The sequence below is a fragment of the Lichtheimia ornata genome (genome assembly GCF_029851405.1).
Source record: "Lichtheimia ornata isolate CBS 291.66 chromosome Unknown scaffold00011, whole genome shotgun sequence".
Taxonomy (NCBI): Eukaryota; Fungi; Mucoromycota; class Mucoromycetes; order Mucorales; family Lichtheimiaceae; genus Lichtheimia; species Lichtheimia ornata.
Window position 1 is genome coordinate 395,782 of NW_026695331.1, and position 24,499 is coordinate 420,280.

The 24,499-nt window shown below is 43.5% G+C and overlaps 8 protein-coding genes across 8 annotated transcripts; 2 read left to right on the forward strand and 6 right to left on the reverse strand.

Moving 5' to 3' along the window:
• Window positions 1-679: 679 nt before the first annotated feature.
• O0I10_003473 (uncharacterized protein) lies at window positions 680-2,568 on the reverse strand (the record flags this gene model as incomplete). Its single annotated transcript, XM_058483544.1, has 13 exons — window positions 680-805; window positions 868-949; window positions 1,010-1,108; window positions 1,166-1,217; window positions 1,279-1,375; window positions 1,438-1,539; window positions 1,610-1,727; window positions 1,784-1,921; window positions 2,034-2,093; window positions 2,147-2,168; window positions 2,229-2,360; window positions 2,435-2,495; window positions 2,560-2,568. 13 exons carry the CDS (start codon window positions 2,566-2,568, stop codon window positions 680-682), a joined length of 1,098 nt encoding a protein of 365 aa, XP_058345743.1.
• Window positions 2,569-4,053: 1,485 nt separating this feature from the next.
• O0I10_003474 (uncharacterized protein) lies at window positions 4,054-6,884 on the forward strand (the record flags this gene model as incomplete). Its single annotated transcript, XM_058483545.1, has 13 exons — window positions 4,054-4,222; window positions 4,305-4,361; window positions 4,415-4,536; window positions 4,597-4,755; window positions 4,819-4,907; window positions 4,964-5,073; window positions 5,134-5,228; window positions 5,288-5,337; window positions 5,400-5,544; window positions 5,605-5,688; window positions 5,746-6,363; window positions 6,424-6,576; window positions 6,633-6,884. 13 exons carry the CDS (start codon window positions 4,054-4,056, stop codon window positions 6,882-6,884), a joined length of 2,103 nt encoding a protein of 700 aa, XP_058345744.1.
• Window positions 6,885-7,067: 183 nt separating this feature from the next.
• On the reverse strand, window positions 7,068-8,803 carry O0I10_003475 (uncharacterized protein; the record flags this gene model as incomplete). Its single annotated transcript, XM_058483546.1, has 6 exons — window positions 7,068-7,263; window positions 7,320-7,434; window positions 7,497-8,272; window positions 8,329-8,365; window positions 8,434-8,674; window positions 8,747-8,803. 6 exons carry the CDS (start codon window positions 8,801-8,803, stop codon window positions 7,068-7,070), a joined length of 1,422 nt encoding a protein of 473 aa, XP_058345745.1.
• An 809-nt stretch (window positions 8,804-9,612) lies between these two features.
• O0I10_003476 (uncharacterized protein) lies at window positions 9,613-11,454 on the reverse strand (the record flags this gene model as incomplete). Its single annotated transcript, XM_058483547.1, has 6 exons — window positions 9,613-9,802; window positions 9,861-9,975; window positions 10,037-10,824; window positions 10,882-10,918; window positions 10,980-11,220; window positions 11,305-11,454. The coding sequence occupies 6 exons, from the start codon at window positions 11,452-11,454 to the stop codon at window positions 9,613-9,615; spliced, it is 1,521 nt and encodes a 506-aa protein (XP_058345746.1).
• A 1,458-nt stretch (window positions 11,455-12,912) lies between these two features.
• O0I10_003477 (uncharacterized protein) lies at window positions 12,913-14,837 on the reverse strand (the record flags this gene model as incomplete). Its single annotated transcript, XM_058483548.1, has 7 exons — window positions 12,913-13,102; window positions 13,166-13,280; window positions 13,342-13,612; window positions 13,667-14,216; window positions 14,272-14,308; window positions 14,374-14,614; window positions 14,685-14,837. 7 exons carry the CDS (start codon window positions 14,835-14,837, stop codon window positions 12,913-12,915), a joined length of 1,557 nt encoding a protein of 518 aa, XP_058345747.1.
• Window positions 14,838-15,214: 377 nt separating this feature from the next.
• On the reverse strand, window positions 15,215-17,407 carry O0I10_003478 (uncharacterized protein; the record flags this gene model as incomplete). The annotated part of the gene is made up of 1 exon (XM_058483549.1): window positions 15,215-17,407. One exon carries the CDS (start codon window positions 17,405-17,407, stop codon window positions 15,215-15,217), a length of 2,193 nt encoding a protein of 730 aa, XP_058345748.1.
• Window positions 17,408-18,247: 840 nt separating this feature from the next.
• O0I10_003479 (uncharacterized protein) lies at window positions 18,248-20,111 on the reverse strand (the record flags this gene model as incomplete). The annotated part of the gene is made up of 10 exons (XM_058483550.1): window positions 18,248-18,403; window positions 18,466-18,714; window positions 18,778-18,921; window positions 18,978-19,318; window positions 19,371-19,456; window positions 19,513-19,655; window positions 19,724-19,728; window positions 19,798-19,846; window positions 19,914-20,008; window positions 20,072-20,111. 10 exons carry the CDS (start codon window positions 20,109-20,111, stop codon window positions 18,248-18,250), a joined length of 1,308 nt encoding a protein of 435 aa, XP_058345749.1.
• An 808-nt stretch (window positions 20,112-20,919) lies between these two features.
• Window positions 20,920-21,504, forward strand: O0I10_003480 (uncharacterized protein; the record flags this gene model as incomplete). Its single annotated transcript, XM_058483551.1, has 2 exons — window positions 20,920-21,000; window positions 21,079-21,504. The coding sequence occupies 2 exons, from the start codon at window positions 20,920-20,922 to the stop codon at window positions 21,502-21,504; spliced, it is 507 nt and encodes a 168-aa protein (XP_058345750.1).
• Window positions 21,505-24,499: the final 2,995 nt, after the last annotated feature.

The window sequence follows — 24,499 nt, forward strand, 5'->3', positions numbered from 1 at the left end:
GTTTTCTTTGTTCTCCTACCTTCATTGTTGTAGTGGTCGTCATTGTGGTCTTTGACTCTTGCAATGAGGTAAAAGCCTAATCATTGTATTGCTAAACGAATCGCATTCTCATGTAGATATCACCTTTCTTGGATGTAGCCATCTCCCGTGACCCATCTGCAATTTGTATTCGGTGACATGGTGGATCATGGTGCAAATCCATTGGAATACCCACAACAATGATAGACTCAGCTCTCAAAGTATGATGATTTTCCATCAACTTCATACGTACGACGTATCAAATTCACAAGATTTCATCAGCGATGAAAGGCAACCATGGTAGTGGAGGCAACCAGATCCCATTCTCTTCCCAAAAACAGGGCTCTTCCAAAGCAAGAGCACTATTCATCTCTACTCAGCGACACGAACGACTCAATGAAGCACGCGTACCCAACCACAATATTAGCAACAAGCAAAACCGGCAATCAACATGATCACGATCTTGAATATCAAAGGCAGATGGACGTTAAATAGTTGATAGTAGGTTACCATTAAAAACTGAGGATACAAAGGGTTTATAAATGTGAATATGATTATCAAATATCGGGTTGATGGTGAAGGGACTTTCAAACGGTATAGCTGGTTCTCTTTCTTTTGGGTGATGTAATAATATGGTTGTAAAAGGCACATGGTTGCTTCCTTACTCATCAGCGATCTGGGCTTGGGCCAATCTAGCTTCCAGGTTACGCAAAGCTTCTTCCTTGCTCAAGAGCTCAGCTCTCTTTTCTTGGATCTCACGTTGGACCTTTTGTTCGATCTCACGAAGCTAGCAATGATAAAAATGTATATATCAATCACCCTATTCGCTGCCATTTCTCATAGAATTACCTTTTCTTCTTCCTTTCTCAATTGCTCTTCCTTCAATCGAACGCTTTGACTTGCCATATCCTCAGCATTCAATGAAGCATCCCTGTAACACGATAACAATGTTAATTTCATGCATAGGCTTTCCAAGAATTATAGTACTTACTCCGCTTCACCACCATTCACCGTACGGCTAAGCTTCTCGGTACGATAGTTCTCATACAAAAAGTCGTGGGTGATTTCCTTGAGATCTTGCAAATGGGAACTAATCAAGATGCATAAGCTTCACTTGAACAAGATTGGAATCAGCCATTTTCTATACCTCAACAAAGCCGAACGAAGACGAGCAAAATCAGAGTGCTGAGGATTGTCAACTAAGGTTTTCGAATATCAGCTTTTGGTTTCCAAGAGAGAGAGGGAGAGGATGTATCTTACCTTCAACAGCACCCCATGGATACTGTCGACCACGCACCGTACGGCCATTCACAACAATTTCCTCGTCGCTACCAATGATGGAGAATGGTAACAGTGCCTATATGAACAATGAGGTTAATATGATTGTTGCAACATCGTATCCAATTCTCGATACGCTACCCGAAGTTCGCTGTTTTCTTCAATGGTGTCTTCGTCATCCTCTTCAACATCGTATGGGAAGTTGTAAATGGGAATGTTGTAATGCTCAATATCTTCCATAATCTACGTGTGTGTGCATGCCAATGTTAGATTAATTCAAAGTATCCGATCGTCAGGATCAAAATAACATTACCCGCTTCTTGAAATCTTGTAGTTCCTGAGGCGTGAGCGAATCAGCACGACCCACAACAGGGATAACGTTAACACGTGGGCTCAGGCGACGCATCAATTCAATATCGATTTCACGAAGGCTATTTGAAAGGTGTTTAATATAGCTATGCATGGGATGGGCGAATAATTTACTTACGCATGACCAGTAGGTGTAATAAAGTAGAGCAAGGCATGAACACGGTTATCACGGAATCGAGGATTACGCTTGATACGGGATTCTTCTGCAAGGATATCGTCGTATTGTCGTTCCAAATAACCCACAATTTCTTGGAAACTGCATGAATGAGGGGAAAATTAGCCACACCGCATTTTACGCCCACAGCTACCTGCATGCCAATCAACTCCCTTCCCCCTTCCTTCCTTTGCCGAGAAAAAATAATCCTTACCATTGCTCATTGTCGATATTATCACCGAAACCAGGTGTATCCACAATCGTCAATGAAATTCTATACATATCATTAGTATGCTTTCCAAGCTTCCATCATCTTGTTCAATGTACCTGACACCATCCTCATCCAATTCTAATAACAACGTATATAAGTCGTGATTGCTTTGATGAAAGAAAGATCAATGTTGCTTACCAACTGATACTGGTTTGATGGTAATGCCAGCTTCGTTATGTGCTTCTTCAGGGTTATCGCAAGCATTCTTTTCAAGGACATTGGAGTTGCAGAGGGTGTTGACAAAAGTAGTACGGCCGGTACCAGAGGCACCTAGAATAGAGTTAAAGATCAGAAAAGAGTCGCGTGTTTGTTAGACCCTGAGAGGAGGGGGTTAAGGTGCTTACCAACAACCATAACAGTGAATTGGAAACCCTTCTTCACGTTCTTTCTACGACCAACAAGTCTCTAGATGGCGGTGTATCATTAGCCGATGCTCCCCTCTAACCTAGCCATCGCGTCGATTACATACATGAGCCATGAGTGAATAGTGTTGAGATGGAGGAATTGAAATGAAAGACGGTGGAGGAAAATGAGTAGTTGACCAGAGATGAAAAGGAAGGAAAGAAAGAAGTTCTCTTTTGGAGACGACACAACAATTTCCAGCGGAAATCAACTCGGTGGACCTGAGGCAGCACGAGCCAATCCATGAGATGTTTGTGTCGTACAAGCATGCAAAAAGAGTAATCGTGCACCAGCATCATCTGCCTTTGTGGAGCAAGAAAAGATCATCATTAGTATCCTCGTCATTTCCATCCATATCTCTCCATGTAAATTTATAACATGTCTTCTCCATATCGCTTCCTATATAAATACTTGCGTTTTTACTTTCCTTTTGTGTCAGCTTCATGATTGATCTGCTTAAGGAATGATACTTTGCGATCCAAGATGTGATAAAAATGATTCGATTGCTGCTATGTATGACACGTGGACCATACATTATGGCTATCCATGCATCAATCGAAAAAAGTCAGATACCCAAATCAGGAACATGAGTCTTCAGCAAAGTGCGCAGAGACTACTACTCAATGCATAAGATCAAATGGCTTAGGAACTCTACACCATCGTAGATGATCACTTGAATGCTTGTACATGAGCGAGAATAGTCAATAAAAGGATGGGATGTTGGGATGAACTAAGGGGTCCATTGTTGAGAGCGAGTGGTGTGGTGGATCTTTTTCTCGGCGAGTTTGATTTGGCTTTGGGTTTACTTTAATAAAGAGCCAGTAGGATAATAATGAAAGGCTAAGGATCGTCATACAATGAGTACATGTATCGCTCACAAAACAGACCTACCCACCACGATACTCACCAAGGGCTTTTTAAAGGCGCCAGCCATCAAAGGGGGATATGATGGCAGAGAGAAAAGTGATGTGTGGGAGTGTGATTGTATTGACAACATGTGTGCTTTTATGTGTGTGGTATTTCTGTGATCACAATGAATGATAAAATGCTTGCTTGGGATGGTGATGAGACGATTGATCGAGGGGGCGCTTGCACAAAGAACCATCAATGTGATTGAATGTCCATGCATGAATCAGGATTTAAGATAAACAAGCTGGCAATACCCATCATCATCAAACAAGGCCATTGAAAGGCTATCACAAATCACTTACTGTGCTCAAGTTCTGTAAAACAGGAACGATGTTGTTTGAGGATGTATGATGTAATAGCGTTCGTATCAGTAAGGGAAGTCGACCGCACCTTCAACAATACACACGATACACAAGCGTAAATTCCAATGCATCATGCCAAAACCTTTTATTGTAGCTCTCTAAAAATGGAACCTTTGGATGCTCGAATGAAATACTTTTACAGTCAAGGATGGTGCTAGTCTGTGAAGAGATGGATCGAACCTAAGGGAAATCACGTGCTCATTTGGCAGACTCCGATCTTCAATCCACCACGTCTAGTAGCTTGAGCGGTTCTTTGTTCTTTATCCGCCGCATAGACTTCACTTTGGTACATGGCGACAACGAACGACGATAACAGCAACTTTGCGAGCGCCATTCAGTTCTGGAAGGGTGTCGGTCTTCCCAATTTGCAACGACAACTGGATCAGCAAGGCCTTTCAATTGTTGAGAACCAAAAGGATGGTCTTGTTTCACGCAAAAAGCTCGCTGAACAGACAAGAGGTACGAAGGAAAAGGATCGGCATTGACTTGCCATGTCATCTTTTATTCTCGGCTCATCCACAACATGTCAAGTTCTACTTAGAATTCAAAAAGCTTCCTGATGACGACAAGTTACAGCAATTCAAAGCGTTACTCAAAGGTACGACCTTATCGCCTGCATAATTTGGACGACTCACGTAGGATCGATAATAGGCTATCAAGCAGAGATTGATAACATCACTCGACGAACCAAGTATGCCGAGAGCTCGTTCTTGACATTGTACAAGGTGCTTGCCGACGCACCGGATCCTGCACCTTTGTTCGAGGCGGCCATTGTAAGCTCAGCGATGACGATCCCAGTACCACAAAAAGCTGTTATTTACACGTGACTATAGGATCAAAGTCTCAAGAACGTTGATTATGACTCTATCAAGAAAGAGAATGATGCGTTGCGATCCGAATTAGAAGAGGCTCGTCGACAAGCTGATCGCCTATCCTCTGTGGAGAAAACAAACCAAGATCTTCAACAAAAGCTGACCAAATTGGAGAAATCGGTAAGATCATTGGGCGCTAAAGCATATATACTTTAGCTGACGGATGGATGCCATATGCTATAGTCTGATGAGCGGCGTTCAGAGGAATTGTTGCAAAAGGAGCAAGATATGAAACAACAATACAATGACAAGATTCGATCATACAAAGAAAGGTAAAAATGGATCACGCTTACTTTCTTTGTTAAGGTTGCTCATTGTTACATGATAGAGAATTGGATTTACAACGGCAGCTCAACCAGGCACTTGATCAACTTACCCAGCTTCAACATACACACGACGATGCTCAAGCACAACTCTTGAACCACAATCAGAAATATGGTAAGAACGATACACTTGATGATTTTCTTCGCATAGATGCTGACATGTGTATATACACAGACGAGGAAGTGGTGGGCAAATTGGCCGAGTTGGATATTGTGATGATGGATTTGGAGCGAGCCAATGGTCGTATTGTCGAGTTAGAGAGGAAGAACGTAAGTAATTATCTATGCAGGTAGCTGATGATGGATACTGAATACTATCAATCATGTAGGATGATTTACGTGAGGAATTGGATGCCACGCGATCAGAATCCAAGGATGTGTATGTATTACAAGCATCAGCTCATACAGATACGTAAGGTACACTTACACGCGCATGAATAGAAACGAGAATGCCGATACCCAGCAACAAGATGCAGCGATCTCAAAGCTTATCAAAGATGTGGATACTTATAAGGACTTGTTGCAAAAGACTGAGACACGGCTATCCAAACGTGTTAAGGAGCTTTCATCAGAAGTCAAGTCCCTGGTAAGTGATGGAATGGAGGTATTTGATACATACCAACTAATGGGGGGTTTTTACTGGTAGCATGAAGAGAAAGAGACGCTATCAAAGAAGTTGCAAGGATTTGACGATTATGATGATATCAAACGTGAATTGCAGATCATGAAGGTAAAGTAAAAGGCATGATCCAGGAACAATAGTCGCGTATTAACTTGTGCTATGTAGTATGTTGAATTTGGAGATGAAGAGGGATTTGACGCCCAGGATGTATTGAAGGAAGAGGATCACCAAATGCGTGAGAGCCTTGAAGTACGCCTTATGGAAAAGAACAAGCGCTTGGAGAACGAGTACACGCAGCTTAAGGTGTCATTTTCGAATCTTGAGAGCGAGTTGGAGGAAAAGGGCAAGATCTATGATGAGCTCAAGAACAAGAATTCCAATTTGGCAAGCCTTGTACAGCGTCTAGAGGAAGATCTACTACGTCTCGGTCAAAAACCAGCAACCGAATCATTGGTGGATGAGCTGACACGGACACCATCAAGCACCAATCTCGCCACTTCCAACAGCCAGCCAAGAACACCTGATTATGGATCTCCTCGTGTTAGTTACGATGCTAATAGCAACCCCAACAAAGAAGACAAGAGCATCCTTCCTATTGTCATGAGCCAACGTGATCGTTTCCGACAACGCGCAGCAGAGCTTGAGGAGCAAACTCGGAATTTGGAGGTCAAATTGCAGGATATGCATGGAGAGGTTGACACGTTGAAACAAGACAACCTAAAGCTATATGAGCGACTACGCTTTGTGCATGTTTGGAAGGAGGAACAAAATCGAGGAACAGTGGTAAGTCCTTGTGTTCGGATGATATCGTGGAAATGTGTATATTGATTAGGTATGCCATAGAATCGATCCACATCAATCAACATGGCAAGCTCTTCTAGTGGTCACCGAGACGTGCGGAGAGGATCAATCAACAAAGGACACGATGACCCAACCGACAAATATGGAAAGATTTATGAAGAAAGCATGAATCCATTTGTGCAATTCCATCGGAAGGTAATAGGAAAGGTTAAAAAGCCGATGCAATACATGTACTTACCTTTCTTATATAGGAAGAGACACGTCGATACAACGCATTGAATCCAGCAGAGAAACTCACATTCAATTTAACGAGGATGCTCTTCTCTCATCGATGGTCACGTTACTTCCTCATCATTTACTCCTTGCTGTTGCACTTGTTGGTGGTTGTTACTTTATATCAGCTTAGTCTCTGGGAATGCCGGCACGATCATGAAACAATCAACCTACCCACACTTAATGAAGACCCGGTTGGAGCAGCATTCAAACCCGATCCCAAGCTCTAGCGTCACGACCTGCACTCCTTATCATCTTTCCACTACACAGAAGACAATAATGCGAATAAAAGCATATCACGCACAACATAGTATACGTATGCCAATAATCTTTGAAAGAGCACATAATACATTTATGATCCATTGGGTCACAAAATCTATGAACTAGAAGTGGTGGTAAATAGTCTTATCTCATCACGCTGGCAATACATTCGACTTTTTTGTGTTGGTATCTTTCTTGTCTATACGTTTGATTCGCCATCTATTGCCGTATTTGATCAATATGATTGGAAGAATGTTTGACACAATGAGTATCATTGATATTGTAAAGCACGTCCATTGCACTCCAATACTTTGGATACCCAGCTCCACGGTGGCTGTAGCAATCGCCCTACAACCTAGCATTATCAATCATACTCTTTTCGAGGAGACGTATGCACGACTTACGCTAAGCTACAGCGTACGAGGTTATTGGTTGCTGTAATCGATGAGCTGTCTTCTGGAAACAAGTCAACCGCCAATGTTTGTATTGTGCTGAATATCCCAGTATGGGTGAAGCAAACTATAAAAACATAGGTGTGAGTGGCTCGTAAGAAATAACTATAGGAATGATGGATGACTTGCAAATGAACAACATTGCCAGGGGTACAGGCAATGGCTGAATGGTGTGCACGCACCAACCAAATGTCATAACAGCTGCTTGCATAATTATGGCCGCACAAAGAGGATACCTTAATCTAGCCTTGAAGATTGGAAAATCATGTGAAATCTCGCCTTTGTCGGGAACATGACCACAAAATTCAATAGCAACACGCCTATACTCGAAATCTACCATACGACCCGCTGTGAGGGCTCCCAAGAATGATCCCACACCTCCCACAATGAAGCAGAGACCCACATTCATTACGGAGAGGTGGTATACATTTGCCAAGACGTTCGCTGTTGTCACCATAAAACTTTGTTGGGTACCAAAGCACAAACCACCAAAAACAAGTGCACACATGACATCAGGTTCCTTGAGAAAGATTAAAGATTTGAATGGATTGATACGTTTTCGAGACTTTGTTGTTGGAATGTTTGTAGCTGTAGCTGTATCAGGAATCGGTGGTTGACATGGATCATCAGCTTGCTGAGATTGCTGTTGACGCTTCAGGTATCGACGACGGCGCCACCACTGGATAGGTGTTGGATTTGCATATCCACTACCATTGCCGACAAGGGAGCGTAGCGTTTCAGGAACGAAAAAGAACATGAGCATGACCATGATGCCACCAGCGATAGCCATGATCCACCATATCCATCGCCACGTCAACTTTTGTGCTATTACACCACCAATCATTGGCGCTGTTGTTGTCATTACATGGCGTGTCATACTCATAAGGCTAAAGTATGTGCCTCGTCTAAATCCATTGTCAAGCACAACTCGGGTCACGTTTATGAATTTTTCCTTTCTTACGTGGACAAAGTGCTGATATCCCCGATAATTCCAGAAGCTAAACGAAAAAGGTCGTCCCGAATTAATGATATTGGCTTCCCTTCGATATAGCATGTGAGTAGATACCTATGGCTACAGTAGGACTAGCACCAAAAGATTGCATTAGACGCATAACCAAAAGCACTGGATAACTAGGTGCAAGTGCGAGACCAATGCAGCTAATTGTATATGTCAAAAGCGCTAGCAGAAACATGGGGCGTCGACCTGTTCTATCTGCTAATGGACCCCATAAAGCAGGAGCAAGAGCTTGCGCTATAATGTAAACCGTAACTGTGAAATTCATATTTTCGGTTGTTGTATTCAAATCCTAAGGTCGATTTCATCTTCAATATACACGGTGGTATTACCCGTGGCGTATCGCCTTTATCGTATACATTACCTCCTTGATAGCATTCAATGCTGGATAATAAATGTTGACTGGCAACGCTATCACCATGGCAATGCTCACAACGGTGAGGCCGACAATGGTAATCTTTTGTCGTGCAGAGAATACGGTATATGGCTCCAACTTTTCATCGTTGGCCATGTTGTTGAGCAAAAAAGGAAATCAATGAAAAAGGAGAAACAGGGACATCGACCATTGCTGTGGATTTATATTCGATCCTTGTTCTTCCTTGCATAACGTGCCTATTGAATCCAAGCCTTCGACACAGGAACCATAACCAGCAATAATAGAGAACGCCGCCACTGCTTTCTTCCACACTATGCTATCCCCATTTTCTATTATGCAGTGACACACCACCTCCTATATGAGTTGCTATCAATGTTGATATACCCAGTATCGTCGTTTTTCAGAGACACGCTTTACATCTCGTCTCTCTTTCTAAGAAGAGCTTACAGTAAAAGTCGTGCATGGTCGCATTGCATTTTTGCGTTTTGTTCGCATGAGTGTTGACTGTCAATGAATGTCTATAACGAAGACATAGCAGATCAGCTGCATGCAGGTACTTGCTCTTGGCGCTTTTTGAAACGCCATTTTACGCTACATCTACGCAACACTGCATAAGCAATATTATTGCTAATCCATTGCTAATGGCATTGATCTTTTTAATACGGCGACGAGCGCTGTCTACGTGATAACATGTGATAGCAATACGCTGTAAATGAAGAATGACCTCGTGTGATACCACGTACGTGCTCGTATCCGGATTGCACATACATTCAAACGTGAGACTTAGAATAATGAAAATGGTATATTACATTGCATAAAAGTAGGTGCTTAAATACAAATGAGTATGCATGGTATCATGCTTTGTTTTTCTCTTTAGCGAGGCTTGACTCCTTCTCCATGCGCCGTGACCTCCACCTCGTACCATATATGATCAATGCGATAGGCAGTATATTGGACACAACCAATATCATTGATATGGCAAAGCATGTCCATTGCACACCAATAGCTCGAATTCCAAGATCCACAGTGGCTGTGCCAATTGCCCTAAATACCAACGTTCATGTTAAACACCTTTCTTTTTGAAGCATGCCTTTTGACTTACGCTAAAGTACAGCGTACGAGATTGTTGGTTGCTGTGATGGAGGAGCTGTCGGCTGGAAATAGATCAACCATTAATACTTGTATTGAGCTGAAGATGCTTGCATGGGTAAAGCAAACTATAAAGCCATCTTAGTATTGAGATTGGTATAGCTAATAGCGTATTGTTGGATGAATTACAGATGAACACGATGGTTAAGGTAACAGGCAATGGCTGCACAGTGTAAACACTCCATCCAAACACCATGACGGCTGCTTCCAAAATAGCCGCGAGGCACAAAGGGTATCTTAATCGAGCCTTGAAGATTGGGAAATCCGATGACAGGCTTCCACGTTTAGGAACATGACCACATGCTTCAAGAGCAACCCGTTTAAACTCATAATCCATAATGCGGCCCGTCGATAATGCTCCTGCCAGTGATCCAGCACCTCCCGTCATGAAACACAAACCGACATTCATCACCGAAAGATGGTATACGCTTGCTAGTATATGCGATGTTGTTACCAGAAAGGATTGTTGAGTACCAAAACATAGACCACCAAATAAAAGTGCACAAAGGACATCCCATTCCTTGAGAAAAAGCAAAGGCTTCAAGAGATTAATAGGTTTTCGCTGTTGTTGCGCCGGGATGTGTGTGATGGAAGATGCTCCTTCCTCATCAACGGATGATGATTGATATCCTTCCTCGCCTGATTGTCGTAGCTTTGCACGTTGTCGTTGTTGTTTTCGATGTCGCCACCATTGTGTAGGTGTTGGATTAGCATACCCGCTTCCGTTTCCAACAAGTGATCGCAATGTTTCGGGAACCAAGAATAACATGAGGGCAAAAATGGCACCACCCGATATAACCATGATCCACCAAATCCATCGCCATGATGTCTTTTGAGCCACAATACCTCCAACCATAGGTCCTGTTGTTGTAACTACATGTCGCACGCCACTCATAATAGCGAAATAGGTCCCTCGACTACCCACATAGCAATATCAGATACCAACACGATCCAATGTTGAGATCCTTTCCTACCTTGATGGTGGGCTAATATCACCAATAATACCACACACTACCAAACAGCGGTTAGACATGCATAATCTTCTACTTGCTTTATCCAGCTACCGGTTTACCTATGGCTACAGTAGGGCTAGCGCCAAATGATTGTAATAGCCGCATCGCCAAAAGCACTGGGTAATTTGGTGCAAGTGCCAGACCAACACAACTTAGTACAAATGTCAGCGTGGCCATCAAGTACATTGGGCGACGTCCTGTACGATCAGCGATAGGACCCCAAAATGCTGGTGCAATGGCTTGAGCAATGATATAAATCGTAACAGTGAAATTCATGTTTTCTGTAGTCGTGTGCATGTCCTATTATAGTACACTCCTCCATTGTCAATATTGGTCTCATTCACTGATTACTTTTTCTGTAACGGCTAATAGCATCGGACCGACCTCTTTGATGATATTTAATGCAGGATAGTAAATGTTCACTGGTAAAGCTGTGAGCATGGCCGTGCTGATAACGGTGATGGCAACAATGGTGGCTTTTTGCCGTGCAGAAAAGATCGAGTATGGCTCATTGTTATCATCATCCTTGGCCATTGTAAATGAAAAAGAAGGCTTAACGAGAAAAGGGTTGCAGAGGAAAAGCGTAAAATGCTGATTTTCATCCTTGCAAATTTATGTCCCCTTGCATGATAACCTCGCCCATCAGCATTCATTATAGAAGGTTGAACTCTCCTCGTAAAGACGCACAACATTATCGCACGTTTGTTGTTGTTGTTATCATCTTTGCTCGTGACGATGGCTAAACATTGATGGTACCATGATGTCGTGGTGTCATGCCTTGTAAACAGAAAGCAAACATCCACAACCCAATAGCAGGCAGCACATCGATATGAGATTTGCCAGCAGAAATCAATTTCAAGATTCGAGGATCAATGGTGAAAGGTATACTTAGACACGGTGTGTGCATCAATATGCATCATGTTGTAGCACTATTAGTGCTGTCGGTATCTATAATGCGTCGTGTGGGCGGCCATTTGGCGCATCACCTGCATGCAGCAAGCTCCTAATTCCATCTAATGGATAGACCTTATGCAAAAGGAGTGCTCAATCAGCTAGGCTCAATTATAGGATCAAAGGCCTTACAATAGCATGCTCTCCTATTATCGGCGCACAAGGGTAGTATCATCATTAATATTCAACGTGCATACAGTATCAGGATGTCATGGATGATCGATAACTCAGCAGTGGAAAATCTTCCACATGCATGCTTGTTTTGATATGCGGGTGATCGCATCACCAAATACGTCGAATGACCCATCCAAAATTCTGGGTTTGTACACGTGTTCGATTGGGTGTTTGTTTTTGAGTCGATCATGCTTGTATTATAGGTAAGGTGGATCGACAGGTTGCAAAACGAGAAACGCCGTATTAATTTTGTCTCATCGCCTAATGCCCTTTGGATCCAAATGGGACACAAGCATAGAAAGGCTCGTCTACGGCGTGTCCAACATCACAAGCCGTCATTGATAAAATGATTATCGTAAGCATCACTCTTTGTCTATGCGATGTCGTGCAGAAATGTTGATGTCGACATGGGCTAGAGCTCGTATCTTTGTTAGCCTAATGTCCCATGATCAGTCGCTATTTGAGTTCATGGGTCGTTTTCCAATGGTATCTTTCAAGGAGTATTTTGAATGACGCTATCATCATTGGCAGTGATGGTGTATTGGCTGAATTGAATTGATTCTTTTACAACGAGAAAGTATGAAGCAAGTGAAAAGAGATGTAACCATAAAATCCAAGCTAAAAAGGGGAGCAAGACGACATCACTTATCGTTATCGTTATAGTGCAAGCATGTGCTGCATGTTATCCATCCACATTGAAATCACGTGGACTGATCAAGAATGCACGTGGAACAACAAATCATGATGACAGGCTGCTTTTTGCAATGTTCTTTTATAATGCCAGCATAGGATGTATTGTCTATTGCATGGTAAAGGTGTATATATATGCAAGCAAATGGATGCAAGTGAAGGGTATCATATTAATCCTCAATCCTGCTCTGCAGCTGCATGATGACGAGCTTCCCGTTCTATGCGTTGACATCGCCACTCAACTCCGTATTTGAATAGCAAAATCGGTAGGATGTTTGAAGCCATGATGATGACGCCGATTATGAGAAACATCCATTGTACGCCAATAGCTTGTATGCCAGGCTGAATGAAGGCTGTTCCAGCCGCTCTATCATTATAGCGGGGACATTAGCAAATAGAGTGGCCTTTACAAGTATGACTATACACTTACCCCATGGCACATCGCACGAGGTTGTTACTTGCCGTAATAGAGGAGCTGTCTGCAGGAAACAAATCAACAATCAAAGTTTGTACGGCGTTGAAGATGTTGGTATGGACAACTGAGACTACAATGCAAAAACATCATTAGCGGTCGGCTATTTGGTATCTTCAGCGAGCTCCTTTTACCAATGAAAATGATCGCCAACAAGACCGGGAGCGGCTGCACGGTGTATATACACCACCCATAAGCTATGAAGGATAAGCTCATGACGATATTTGCATACATGGATACTCGCAATCGGGCGGTAAAGATTGGAAACGTAGGCGGAAGACGGCCATGTTTTGGCACTTCTTGATCGTCATGCGCTTTTTTTCTTTGTATAGTGAGTCGCTTGTATTCATAATCTAGCAAACGGCCCGTTGCCAGTGCACTAATGAAGGAACCTACACCTGCGGCCTGATCACATTGTAAGTTTCTCTCCAACCAAATGATAACAACAACAAGGCATACCATAAAGCAGAGACCAACATTCATCACCGACAATTTGTAGATCTCGGTGAGGACACTGGATGTTGCCACAAGCATTGTTTGGAAACATCCAAAGCCGATACCGATAAATAAAAGTGAGCACGCCACATCACGTTCCATGAGAAATTGCAGAGATTGAAATCGATTGACACGTGGTTGATTTGCTGGTGGATTAGATACTACTGCTGCTGTTGATGAAGATACATCCACACCTCCATAGCTTCCTGCTGAAGCCAATGATGATCCTGCTTCTGCTGATTGCTCCATTGCCCGTTGTTTTTTGTGTTGTCGGCGTTGTTGCCACCATTGTGTAGGGGTTGGAGTTACATATCCGTTTCCTTTACCGACAAGGGATGGTAGCGTTTCAGGAACGAGAAAAAACATAAGAAGGAACATGACACAACCTGAAATGACCATGACCCACCATATCCATCGCCATGATAATGCCTCTGTGATAATACCTCCAAGCATTGGCGCAGCAGTAGTGATCACCTGTCGTACACCCGATTGTATCCCAAAGTAGGTACCTCGTCTAAATAATGCAATTGGTATCCTATTATGCTGTTCTTTTCAAGTTCTCTTCTTACGTTGAAGGCGTGCTAATGTCACCTATGATTCCAGAACCTAAAAATGAAACACAAGTAAGAACCCTTGTTGTCACCATTGTGCCTGCTAATTGTATCACATACCTATGGCCACAGTTGGACTACCACCAAACGATTGCAATAGTCGCATTACAAGTAACACCGAGTAGGTAGGAGCAAGAGCCAAACCGGTACAGCTTGCTGTGTATATAAGAATAGCCAACAGATACATGGGACGGCGGCCTGACCTATCAGCAATCGGTCCCCAAATGGCGGGGGCAATGGCTTGCATGATGATGTAAACGGTAACAGTAAGGTTGATTTTCTCTGTCGTAGTATTCAAATCCTACTAGGCATATAATTTCCGAAACGTCATCTTTTGGTTACTTTATCCATCTCAAAAGGGTCTTTCATACCTCCTTCATTGCACTTAATGCAGGGTAGTAAATATTAATGGGCAACGCTGTCAACATTGCTGTGGTAAACACCGTGATAGCAACAATGACAGATTTTTGTGATCTTGAAAAAACAGTACTCTGCTCATCCTCGTCCCCTTGTTTTGTTGCCATTGGATAGTAGAAAGTAAAAAAGAGAAGGAAAGAGAGAGTGAGAGGGGTGAAAGGAAGCGAAAGAGAAAGAGAAAGCGAGAAGAAATAAAGACAAAAATGGGAACACGATGGATCACATCGCTCACTTTGAATGACTCCTGCATAAAGGTGCGTCTTACGCCATGCCACATCCACCACTGTCACACGCCCACGCTCTTTGGCAAATATTCATCAAGACGTAAACAATCACGGGATCACAATGTACAAGCGTTTGTAAACGACATTTCCCATATCTGTAGTACAATGCAAACATGTGTCACAATCATCGCGACGCATGACGCATGTTTCACTCAAATTTGCTAACCCGAAGAAAAAGTGTGATACATGAACATGCGCTTTTATTGCTCTTGATTGGGTGATGGTGGTGATGGTGGAAGAGGAGAAGAAGAACAAGTTGTAGGTGAAGAGGATGATTCTTCTAAACGAGGAGATGATCGTGGTGGTAATGGTGGTTTATCTTCTACTTTACGACGTGGTGGAGGTGGAGGAGGCACTTGCAATTGCTGCTCGCATGGTTCTTGTTCATTGTGTAAACGTGGAGGCAAAGGTGGTTTTGTTTCTTCATGTTGTGGTTGCTTGGGTTGAGTTCTTGGAGGTTTGGGTGGTGGTGGCGGTGGTGGTGGTCGTTTTGCGATCCGAGGATTATCTTCTCTAGGTTGAGGTGTTGGTGTTGGATCCTCGTCCTTGTGTATGGATGCTTTCAACATGGTCTCAGCTTTTTGATAGAATGAAGATCCTCGTTGTCGTCCTCCGCTTCCACTATTCTCATCATTGTTGCTGTTGAGTGTGCTGATCTTTGATAAGAAACTTCTCTTGGATGAATCCTCAGTTGTAGTCGATGCAATAGATGCCGAATCAGATGACGTTTTCTTCTTCCTTCGAATTGCCCATCGTATGGATGATGTTGTTGACATGACCGTTTCTGATGAATCAATGGATGCGGTATCAGAAGGTGGTGGACCCGATCGGGTGAGAAGATCTGGTGCTGATTTGCTAACATCAACTTCAATATCGGGTATAGATGTGGATGATGATGATGATGATGAAGCATCGTTGTTATCATGATCGGAGTCTGCTGATGCTGTTGTTGTTGTTAGCTGTGGTGCTGTATCCATGCGTTGTGGTGTTGGCGTGGCATTATGGTTGCTACGTGGCACCTTGTCACCAAAGATACCACCCTTGCCGCCAGAGTTGCAAAATACGAAATCATCCATGTTTGGCAACACCAAAGTCTCTGCAATCACTTCTCGAATCTTGGTTTCAATGGCATTGGTGACCACGTTGAGCTTGATCTGCTTATCCGATACGAGGGGCTTGATGTCCAAATCCATCTCAGGTTGCTCATAAAATCCAATCCAATACCTGTTCGTGGGTGGTGCCTTGATCTTGAATTGGAATTTTCCAGAAAATCGCTTGAGAGTGACCGAAAGAAGAAGGCGAATAGGTTTCATGCGAGATGAATAACCAGGCCAAATCAAACCAGTCCCGATCTCGACGCACAGACCACCTTGATAATCCACATGTCCTTCAGCCGTCAATTGTCCATCCAATCCGATTGATAGCAACTTCAATTGTGTAAAGTATGGAATGGTTTGTCCCACATGAACACGATGTACGGTGATCTCATCCAAGAATTGGGGTCGTTTGATCTTGCGTGTCTTTTTGATGATCTTCTCCTTGAAGAATTGATGAATCTTGTCGGTCTTGTACATGCCAAGGAATATACGACCCATGATGGCATTCAACCATTGAATCTCGCGATGATCCGGATCATGATGAATCGTCTGAATCAATTGCTGGATCGCCTCTTCGTCAAATCGTGTCCCATCCACCGTTTCAACATGACCCAGCTCTGGTGTATCTGCCATAAACCCTGATGCTGTAATCAAAGCGAAATACCAATCCTCCTTGTCAATCGATCTCGCACATGTCAAATAAATGTCCTGATCCAAAGAGCAACATTCATTATCCAACAAATTGGTGTCTGTGTGGCTCTTTTTGAGTCCATTTGTGGTTGCTGTAGCTGCTGTATCTGATACGGTGCTGTTACGCTTAGTGTGGCATCGTTTGGGACATAGGCGTATGGCCGTGGATCGGTTGAAGACTTCATGCTCTCGCCTGCCTTCGGGATATATCGACACTGTAAAATCGTGCACTGGAATGATCATCTTGCACTCTTGGAGCTTATCAGATTCATAGACAAACAATGTCCCATGCTTCAATACGCCGTACACCACATCCTTGGGCTTCTTGGCTTGTGTACCATTGCTGCCGTTATTGACATATGACTGCAAACCCGACATGAGCTTGCCACCTTGGACGCCATCTTGGTGATTGGTCAATCGGATCCAGCCCTTCTTGCCTTGCTCAGGATCAACGTCCTCATAAGGTTCTTCAGGAAATACGGCCTTGGGAGTGTGTGAAGTTTTGTTGTTGGTTGCATATATGTACAGTGCACCGACCAGCAGTAGAGGTAGAAAGGTGACGCCGCCAAACAAGTAAATGGTAAGAAACGTAGTCAAGGTCACCATGGAAATGCTTCCAATGCGCAATCGGAACGAAAAGGTAAAAAAGAAAAAAGGAAAGAAAAAGGCGTCAACGAACCAGGAAAGCCACGTTCACTTCTCAAGTAGACCCCCCTCCTTCTTACCATAGAAATTGAGAGTCCCCCTTTATCTTCTTGTCAAGAGTTGAGCTCCGGGTACGTTTTCTCCACAAGAGTACGTGTATGCATGTCTTGGGCATTGAACCGCCTTAGTTTTATATCATGTGAACAGGTGACATGGTAGCACGCCACCACCATTCCTATGAATCATTGTCTCATGGTGACGATTATTATCTCCATGGCGACGCCCAATCTTTATATTGCTCCTATACTAGTATTATCAGCCCCCATCCCTTATACGCCATGTATGCCACCCTCATCAACACATATGCACATCGCACAGGCCTCATCCCCAATCGCCCTTTCACGTGCAGAAAAAACGGCTGTCTTTTACCGATAAAATTATCATCAATGGCTGTGTGTGTCATTAGCATGTCCGATTCACCTTGTTTGGGAAGGTCCCGCGATATTTTTGTCTTGTCAGCACCTGCGTATCCATTTCACCAAGAATCTCTTGTCTCTCGCTTTCTAATCCATTTCTATGCTTCTATGTACACATAGTAATTTGATCGATGCCTTCCATCACTGATCCCTCTATCATCTTTCAATCACATGTAAATAATAATACTTGTCATTATAAACATTCAATGGCAGCAATGGCCAAGCGTTACACAAAATGCATGCATGACGGACTACGTTCCCTATTCTGGAACCTACAATGTATATGTATTTGTTGAAAAAACGCTTTTACTACCAAGAGAGTACACTATCGAATTACACCCTTCGAAGTCAAATCATCAATCTCTTGCTGTGAAAGACCTAACTTCTCGGATAAAACCTCTGTGGTATGTTGCCCATGATCCGGTCCAGCCCATTTGGTAGCACCAGGAGTGCCATGAAGAACAGGCGACATGCCTGGGATCTATAAAAAAGTGCGAAACAAGGTTATATTTATGCTGAGCATCATCATTGCTGTAAATTTACCTTGACTTGCCAACCACGACCATCTTCAGGTGTACCCACAGTCACGGTCTCAATCATGCCACGTTCATTGATATGAGGATCCTCCACAATGTCTTGAGCATTATAGATCTTTCCAGCAGGCACCGATGCTTCAGCAAGCGCTTCCAAGACTTGATCAGGTGTTCTTTCAGAGGTCCAATCAGAAATAGCACCATCAATTTCCTCTTGTTTCTTAACGCGGTGTGCATTTGTCTCATACTCTTCTCCAACCTGTATACATCAATGAATTTACATCAGCTTGCTGATATATGCACAATCACCCAAGAGACCTACCAAGTCTTCACGACCAATCACTCCCATAAGACGCTTGTAGATGCTGTCACCATTACCACCGATAATCACATGTTGCCCATTCTTGCATGGATACGTGTTTGTTGGCACGACACCGGTAACAGTGGATCCAGAAGGTTGTCTAATCTAAATTTTCACCTCAGCTTTCATAAACATAGGACCATGAAGATCATTGCACATACCACGCCCTTTCGATCATACTCAGGAATGATGCTTTCCATCATGTTGAGCATGCTTTCATAGATAGCGACGTCAACGACTTGACCGGTCTTTGAAGCTGGCAACTTGCTGCGTCCAATTAATCCCAACAATACACCCATGGCTGCATGCATTCCGGCTAACGAGTCGCCAAGACTGATATTGGGTCGTACTGGTGCTTCTCCAGGAACACCATTCACGTATCGAAAACCACCCATACCTTCACAGACGGATGCAAATCCAGGGCGCTTTGAGTAAGGGCCTGTTTGACCATATCCGGATATACGCGTATAGATTAAGCTGGGATTGGTGGCATAGAGATCATCTTTTTTTGTGTGAGTTGGATGAATGCATGTATACCTCCCGATTTGGCTTACCTGGTCCAATGCCCCATTTTTCCATAGTGCCAGGCTTAAAGTTCTCAATCAATACATCCGCATCCTGTGCTAATTGCTTGACGATACTATCATGGGGGGGGGATGAGTCAAATTATCCATGAACGGGAATATCCTCATGTACCTTCGGCCTTGCTCAGTGCGCAAATCAATGCAAACAGACTTTTTGTTTCTTGCCAAGCTACGAAACCAAGGACTGACACCATCTTCATCCACGTGACGCCATGTTCGAAGAGGATCGCCCAGTTTGGGAGGTTCAATCTTGATCTATTGTAGCCATGCAAACTATTAGCCGTCATATCCGTACATGTGCTCCATGCCATAAATCACGTTACCACTTCTACAGAATCCAATATGCAAGCATTAGCTGCTGTAAAACATACAGCACAGTACCACTGATTCAACTTACCAGCACCATAATAACCCAAAATGGATCCACAAAAGGGACCTGCAATAAGCTACATGATGATAGGCTTATCAGATGAGCCATGCCTTTACACACAACGTTCATAACAATAATAGTACCTGGCCGAGTTCCAATACACGGACACCTTCAAGCGGTTTTGGCAAGGCAGCGGCCGAGGAGGAGGTGGTGGTGGTGCTGTTAAAGCGTCGAGTAACTATTGCCATGGGCTGTTAGTAACACTGCTCAATGCACACTCCCATTGTGCTCAATGACATACCTGATTGCACCAACGATGGATAACGAATACGTCGCAACATGACGAGACACAAAGCGTGGGCAATGTAGCAAGCTGATTTTTGTCATGGAAAAAAGAAAGGCAACGCTAGGTACCGGTTGAATACTTTCCCGCTCGCAGGAATCCCAGCAGATCATTCCCAATGCCGAATCATTGTGGAAATTGGATAATGAGTCATTCATTGTGCCTTTCATGCAAAATCTCAGGTTGAGGTGTGCAAGGAACAACGACTCATATGACACCATTGCATAGACATAGTCAGTCATACTTTTGTCACCTACAAAAAATCACCTTCCAAGTAGCAGGCGTATTTATCAGTGTTGCTTTTCCATCACTTCGGCTTAGTACTCCATGATGCTTTGACCACTTTATCAGATCGATTAATCATGACAACAATTCTCACGCCCACTCACATATAAACAAGGCTGTGGTCACCAACACCATCATACGTCCTTTCTTTCTACTTGTACGCACATCACCAATCATCCATAGTCTTTGGTAAGTCTCAAGGAGGGTAGTCTTTATGTGATTTCCAAAATGATGGTACTCATGCATCCACCTATGTAGCCCACTTTATTGCTTTACTACCCTTGATGTGCTTATTGCTGCTTAATGACATTTGGCTGTGTTCTTGATGGAGCTTTGTGGTAGGTGTAACAATCATTTATATATTAAAAGGAGGTCTAGTCTGATAGGAATTTACGACCCCTTTGTAGGTGACATAAATACATGTGTGACAAAATCTGTGAAAGCTGCCACATGGTGTGTAAGAAGGATGGTGCTGCCTCTGCTCTCCCTGTCAAGTTCCCTGAAACGCACAACTAGTACGAATGTGCCTTCCTTGCAGGAAAGCTCATTATGAATGCTATCCTGAGACTGGCTGCACAAAAGTCACTCAACAAACGTCAAAAGTTGGGTGATGAAATTGGTGTGGAAGCGGAGAAGAAGAAGGATCAGGCTTTGCAAGAGAAGCAGATCATCAAGGCCAGGAAGGGTGTCGAATCGGAGAAGAAGGGCCAGGCCTTGCAAGCTTAAGAGAAGCTATCATCAAGGCCAAGAAAGAGGTAGCTGGTCGGCGTGAGGAGTTGCGCCATGCTTTGGAGGCCACAGGCCATCATCTTGACACCGCCAACAACCATCAACAAGCACTTTACATCCAAACCGGTGCACCACGGCTTCAGGATGTTGTTCGACAGACCATCAACAGCGTTGATCGTGAGCAAATCAAACGTGAGCGATACAACAAGCTCCGGGACCTTCTGATAGCTCAAAACATCCCAGAGTCAGCGATGATCTTCAATCCTGCCAAGGATTGGGTGAACACTGGCCGTGGCAAGTTGAAGAAAGTTGTCAAGGAAATAGCACAATTTCAACGTGCACATGAAATTGTTATGAACCGCCGTCGCCAGCATTAAGCAGTTGCACCCCTACACACTCATTTTACCTATGCTATTATATGCCATCAACCTATACCCATCTACCAATATCCCTTATCTTCATTATCATAGCTACCCTAATTGTCACTTTTACGCAAGTCGGTGAAGCCAACCATATTGCGACAGATCTTGTTGAGAGATACATCGAAGCAGGGGTCATACAGGTGCTGTTGGCCAAGCCGAGTAGCTTTCTTCTATTAAAGAACCCACGCTTGATTGTAAAATTTAGAGATACAGGCACCCTTTATGTTTTACCTATGCTGTAAGCGTGATGGAGCTGCTTTTTCCTAGTGGATGGTGTCGGCTGCATTCACGGAAAGATGAAGAGCTGAGTGAAATGGCACGTGGTGGTTACACAAACAGGTCCTTGATAGGTTGCTGCACAAATGGATGATGACAATGATTGCCTTTTGTGAAGGTACGTAAGTAAACAGCATCCAATAATGGAGGTGTGCAAGGTATACTTATGACAATATTTGTTCCATATCATTTTTTGCATGCAGGAGAAGGTTGAGCTGCATAAACTAATTTGTGTGTGTAAACCCACCCGTAATTAATTCAAGATACGTGTACATGTTGATGGGTCACTCATCCTGAAACTCAATGGAAAGACCGCTTCACTTTTCCTTTTCTCAAGGTCATCCCACACCTCCTTATTGTATCACAAAAGCCATGCACTTCTTGCATGACCGATAACCGGAACCACCTTTATTATTCCATCTTCGAAGCAATAGAATGTAATCCACAAGCTAGCAAAGTCCAAGCGTGTAATAAAAAACAATGCTTTATTTCATCTAGCTATCTTGCTACATTGCCACCACCATCGTCGTAATCGCCCTCCGTCATCATTCCTACTCGTACTCGCCACCAGTCGTCAATCTCATCCGTCACACCAAACATCCAAAATACACAAGTTGAAAAGAATGGGATCTTGCAGGCTTCCTTTTGAATCTCGTTGTCGTCATCATTGTTATTGTTGTGAATGTCGTTATCATCGTAATCGCCATTGTTGTGTATGTGGTAATCATCGTAATCGTCGTCTCTATAAATAAGAAAGCAAGCAAGTTAGACCATACGATGCCGGGAATGATGACGATTTGGTATACCGTTAGGCGATCCTCTCCAAGGAAGAAAGCAAATCAGAAGGAATTCACAAACCAAATCACCACCATACGAGCAACGTCGGGCGATCCCTTGTTCTTGAGAAAGCACTGCAGGAATCACGCAAGGCCAGTTCGATCCATGGCAAGGAAGGACTCACTTACGTAGAGTCCAGGCTCATAGTTGTCCTCATTCATCCTCTCCAAAGAAAGAATGATCCCCAATCCTTTCCATAGTTTCACACCTCATGAAAAGAAATCCTCAAAGGGAAAGAACGAGCCTATCACGAGAAGAGCGTGTTGGTTTAACACATTCACAAGCCGTTGCAAATCCCTTTTACCTCAACACGGTGACCATGCTCTTCCAAAAATCCGTCGTCATCGACCCATCATCAACTCAACGCAGGCCTATAGAGCCCTGGACGCGTTCCAAGAAGCTTTTCCAGCACACTTGGCTAGTGCAGAGCGACGCAGCGGCCACTTGATCCAGGCTGGGACTTGAGCACAAAGAGATGATGATGATGATGCCCCCAAGTTGCATTGCCTGGCCAAAGAAATCTATTCAATTCATTATTAGCACACACGTACAATAAAACGCCTCTTTTCATTGTTTGTCTCATTGCACTTGCCTTTTCCATAGACATAAAGATCCTTAGCTGCTGGTTGTTAGAGACCGAAAACCATGGTGTAGTGTTGTTGAGCCGAAACAGAACGCCAAACCAGCCAACGTCTTGAAACCAAACTTGCCCTCTAAATAAGCTAACACGTCAATGGAACCAGTTCGGCTGCAACATTGGACTCAATGTACCTGTTGACACCAAGCGTAGAGCGGGAATAGCAACGAACAAGAGGAAGCAACGATATCGCCATGGCAACCACCAACCACCAACCACGCTCATTCCTCAGCACTTGGACGCACTCACTCCCTGACAATGCAGGTTCAGAACTACATTAATACCTCACAGCCAACAAGAGCACTTTTTTATAATACATTACCTTGATCGAGATGTCGTGAATGGAGTAAGGAAAGGTGGGAGAAAAAGAAGAGAAGCGTTGTCTCAAGTCGTGGAGCTGCTGTCCCCCAAGTTTAAATCCCCTACTGCTATTACACTGAGGCCACTCAATGACCCCACACACACCATCCATCCATCATTATCATCACCCTCACGATAGACAATAAGTACACGCAAATAAAAGAAATGATGATCCTCACGTATAGCAAAAGGGTGTGTGCCATTTTACATTTTACATGATAACGATGATCCAACAACAGCCATTACCTTACTACCAGGTTAGCTCGAATCATGAAAGTTAAATGATGGGCATGCTGGGCTGGAGCAGGACAATCGTTCGTGTGCATTGGATTGGACAACAAAGGTGAATGGAAGGAATGGGCTATTAGTTGGCAGGTTACAAATAACCTGTTTAGTTCTTCTGATATTGGATGATGTTTCTGTGTTTGAGCGTTTTCCAGTCAAATCTCATCGGATCAAGAAAGTTGAATGATGGGCATGCTGGGCTTGGAGCAGGACAAATCGTTCGTATGCATTGGCTTGGGCAACAATGGAGAATGGGAGGACTAGGTTGTCCGGCTGGCATATTGAACTATTCCTAAATAGTGTACAAGAATCATGCATCGCCTGTGCTGAATGACTCAAGTTACACAAACACGCCCTCTGCATCTTTTGCTCTATTATAGTCATACTACTTTACATTAAACAAAGACCACTTCTCATATAGCATCACCCTTACAGCATATGTAAAACATAAAGGTGCCTGTATCTCCAAACTTTACAATCAAACGTGGGCTCTTTAATAGATCAACGTGCTCGTCGGGGTCAAAGCTTGTGTCAAAGTATGAAGTTCATCGTGGA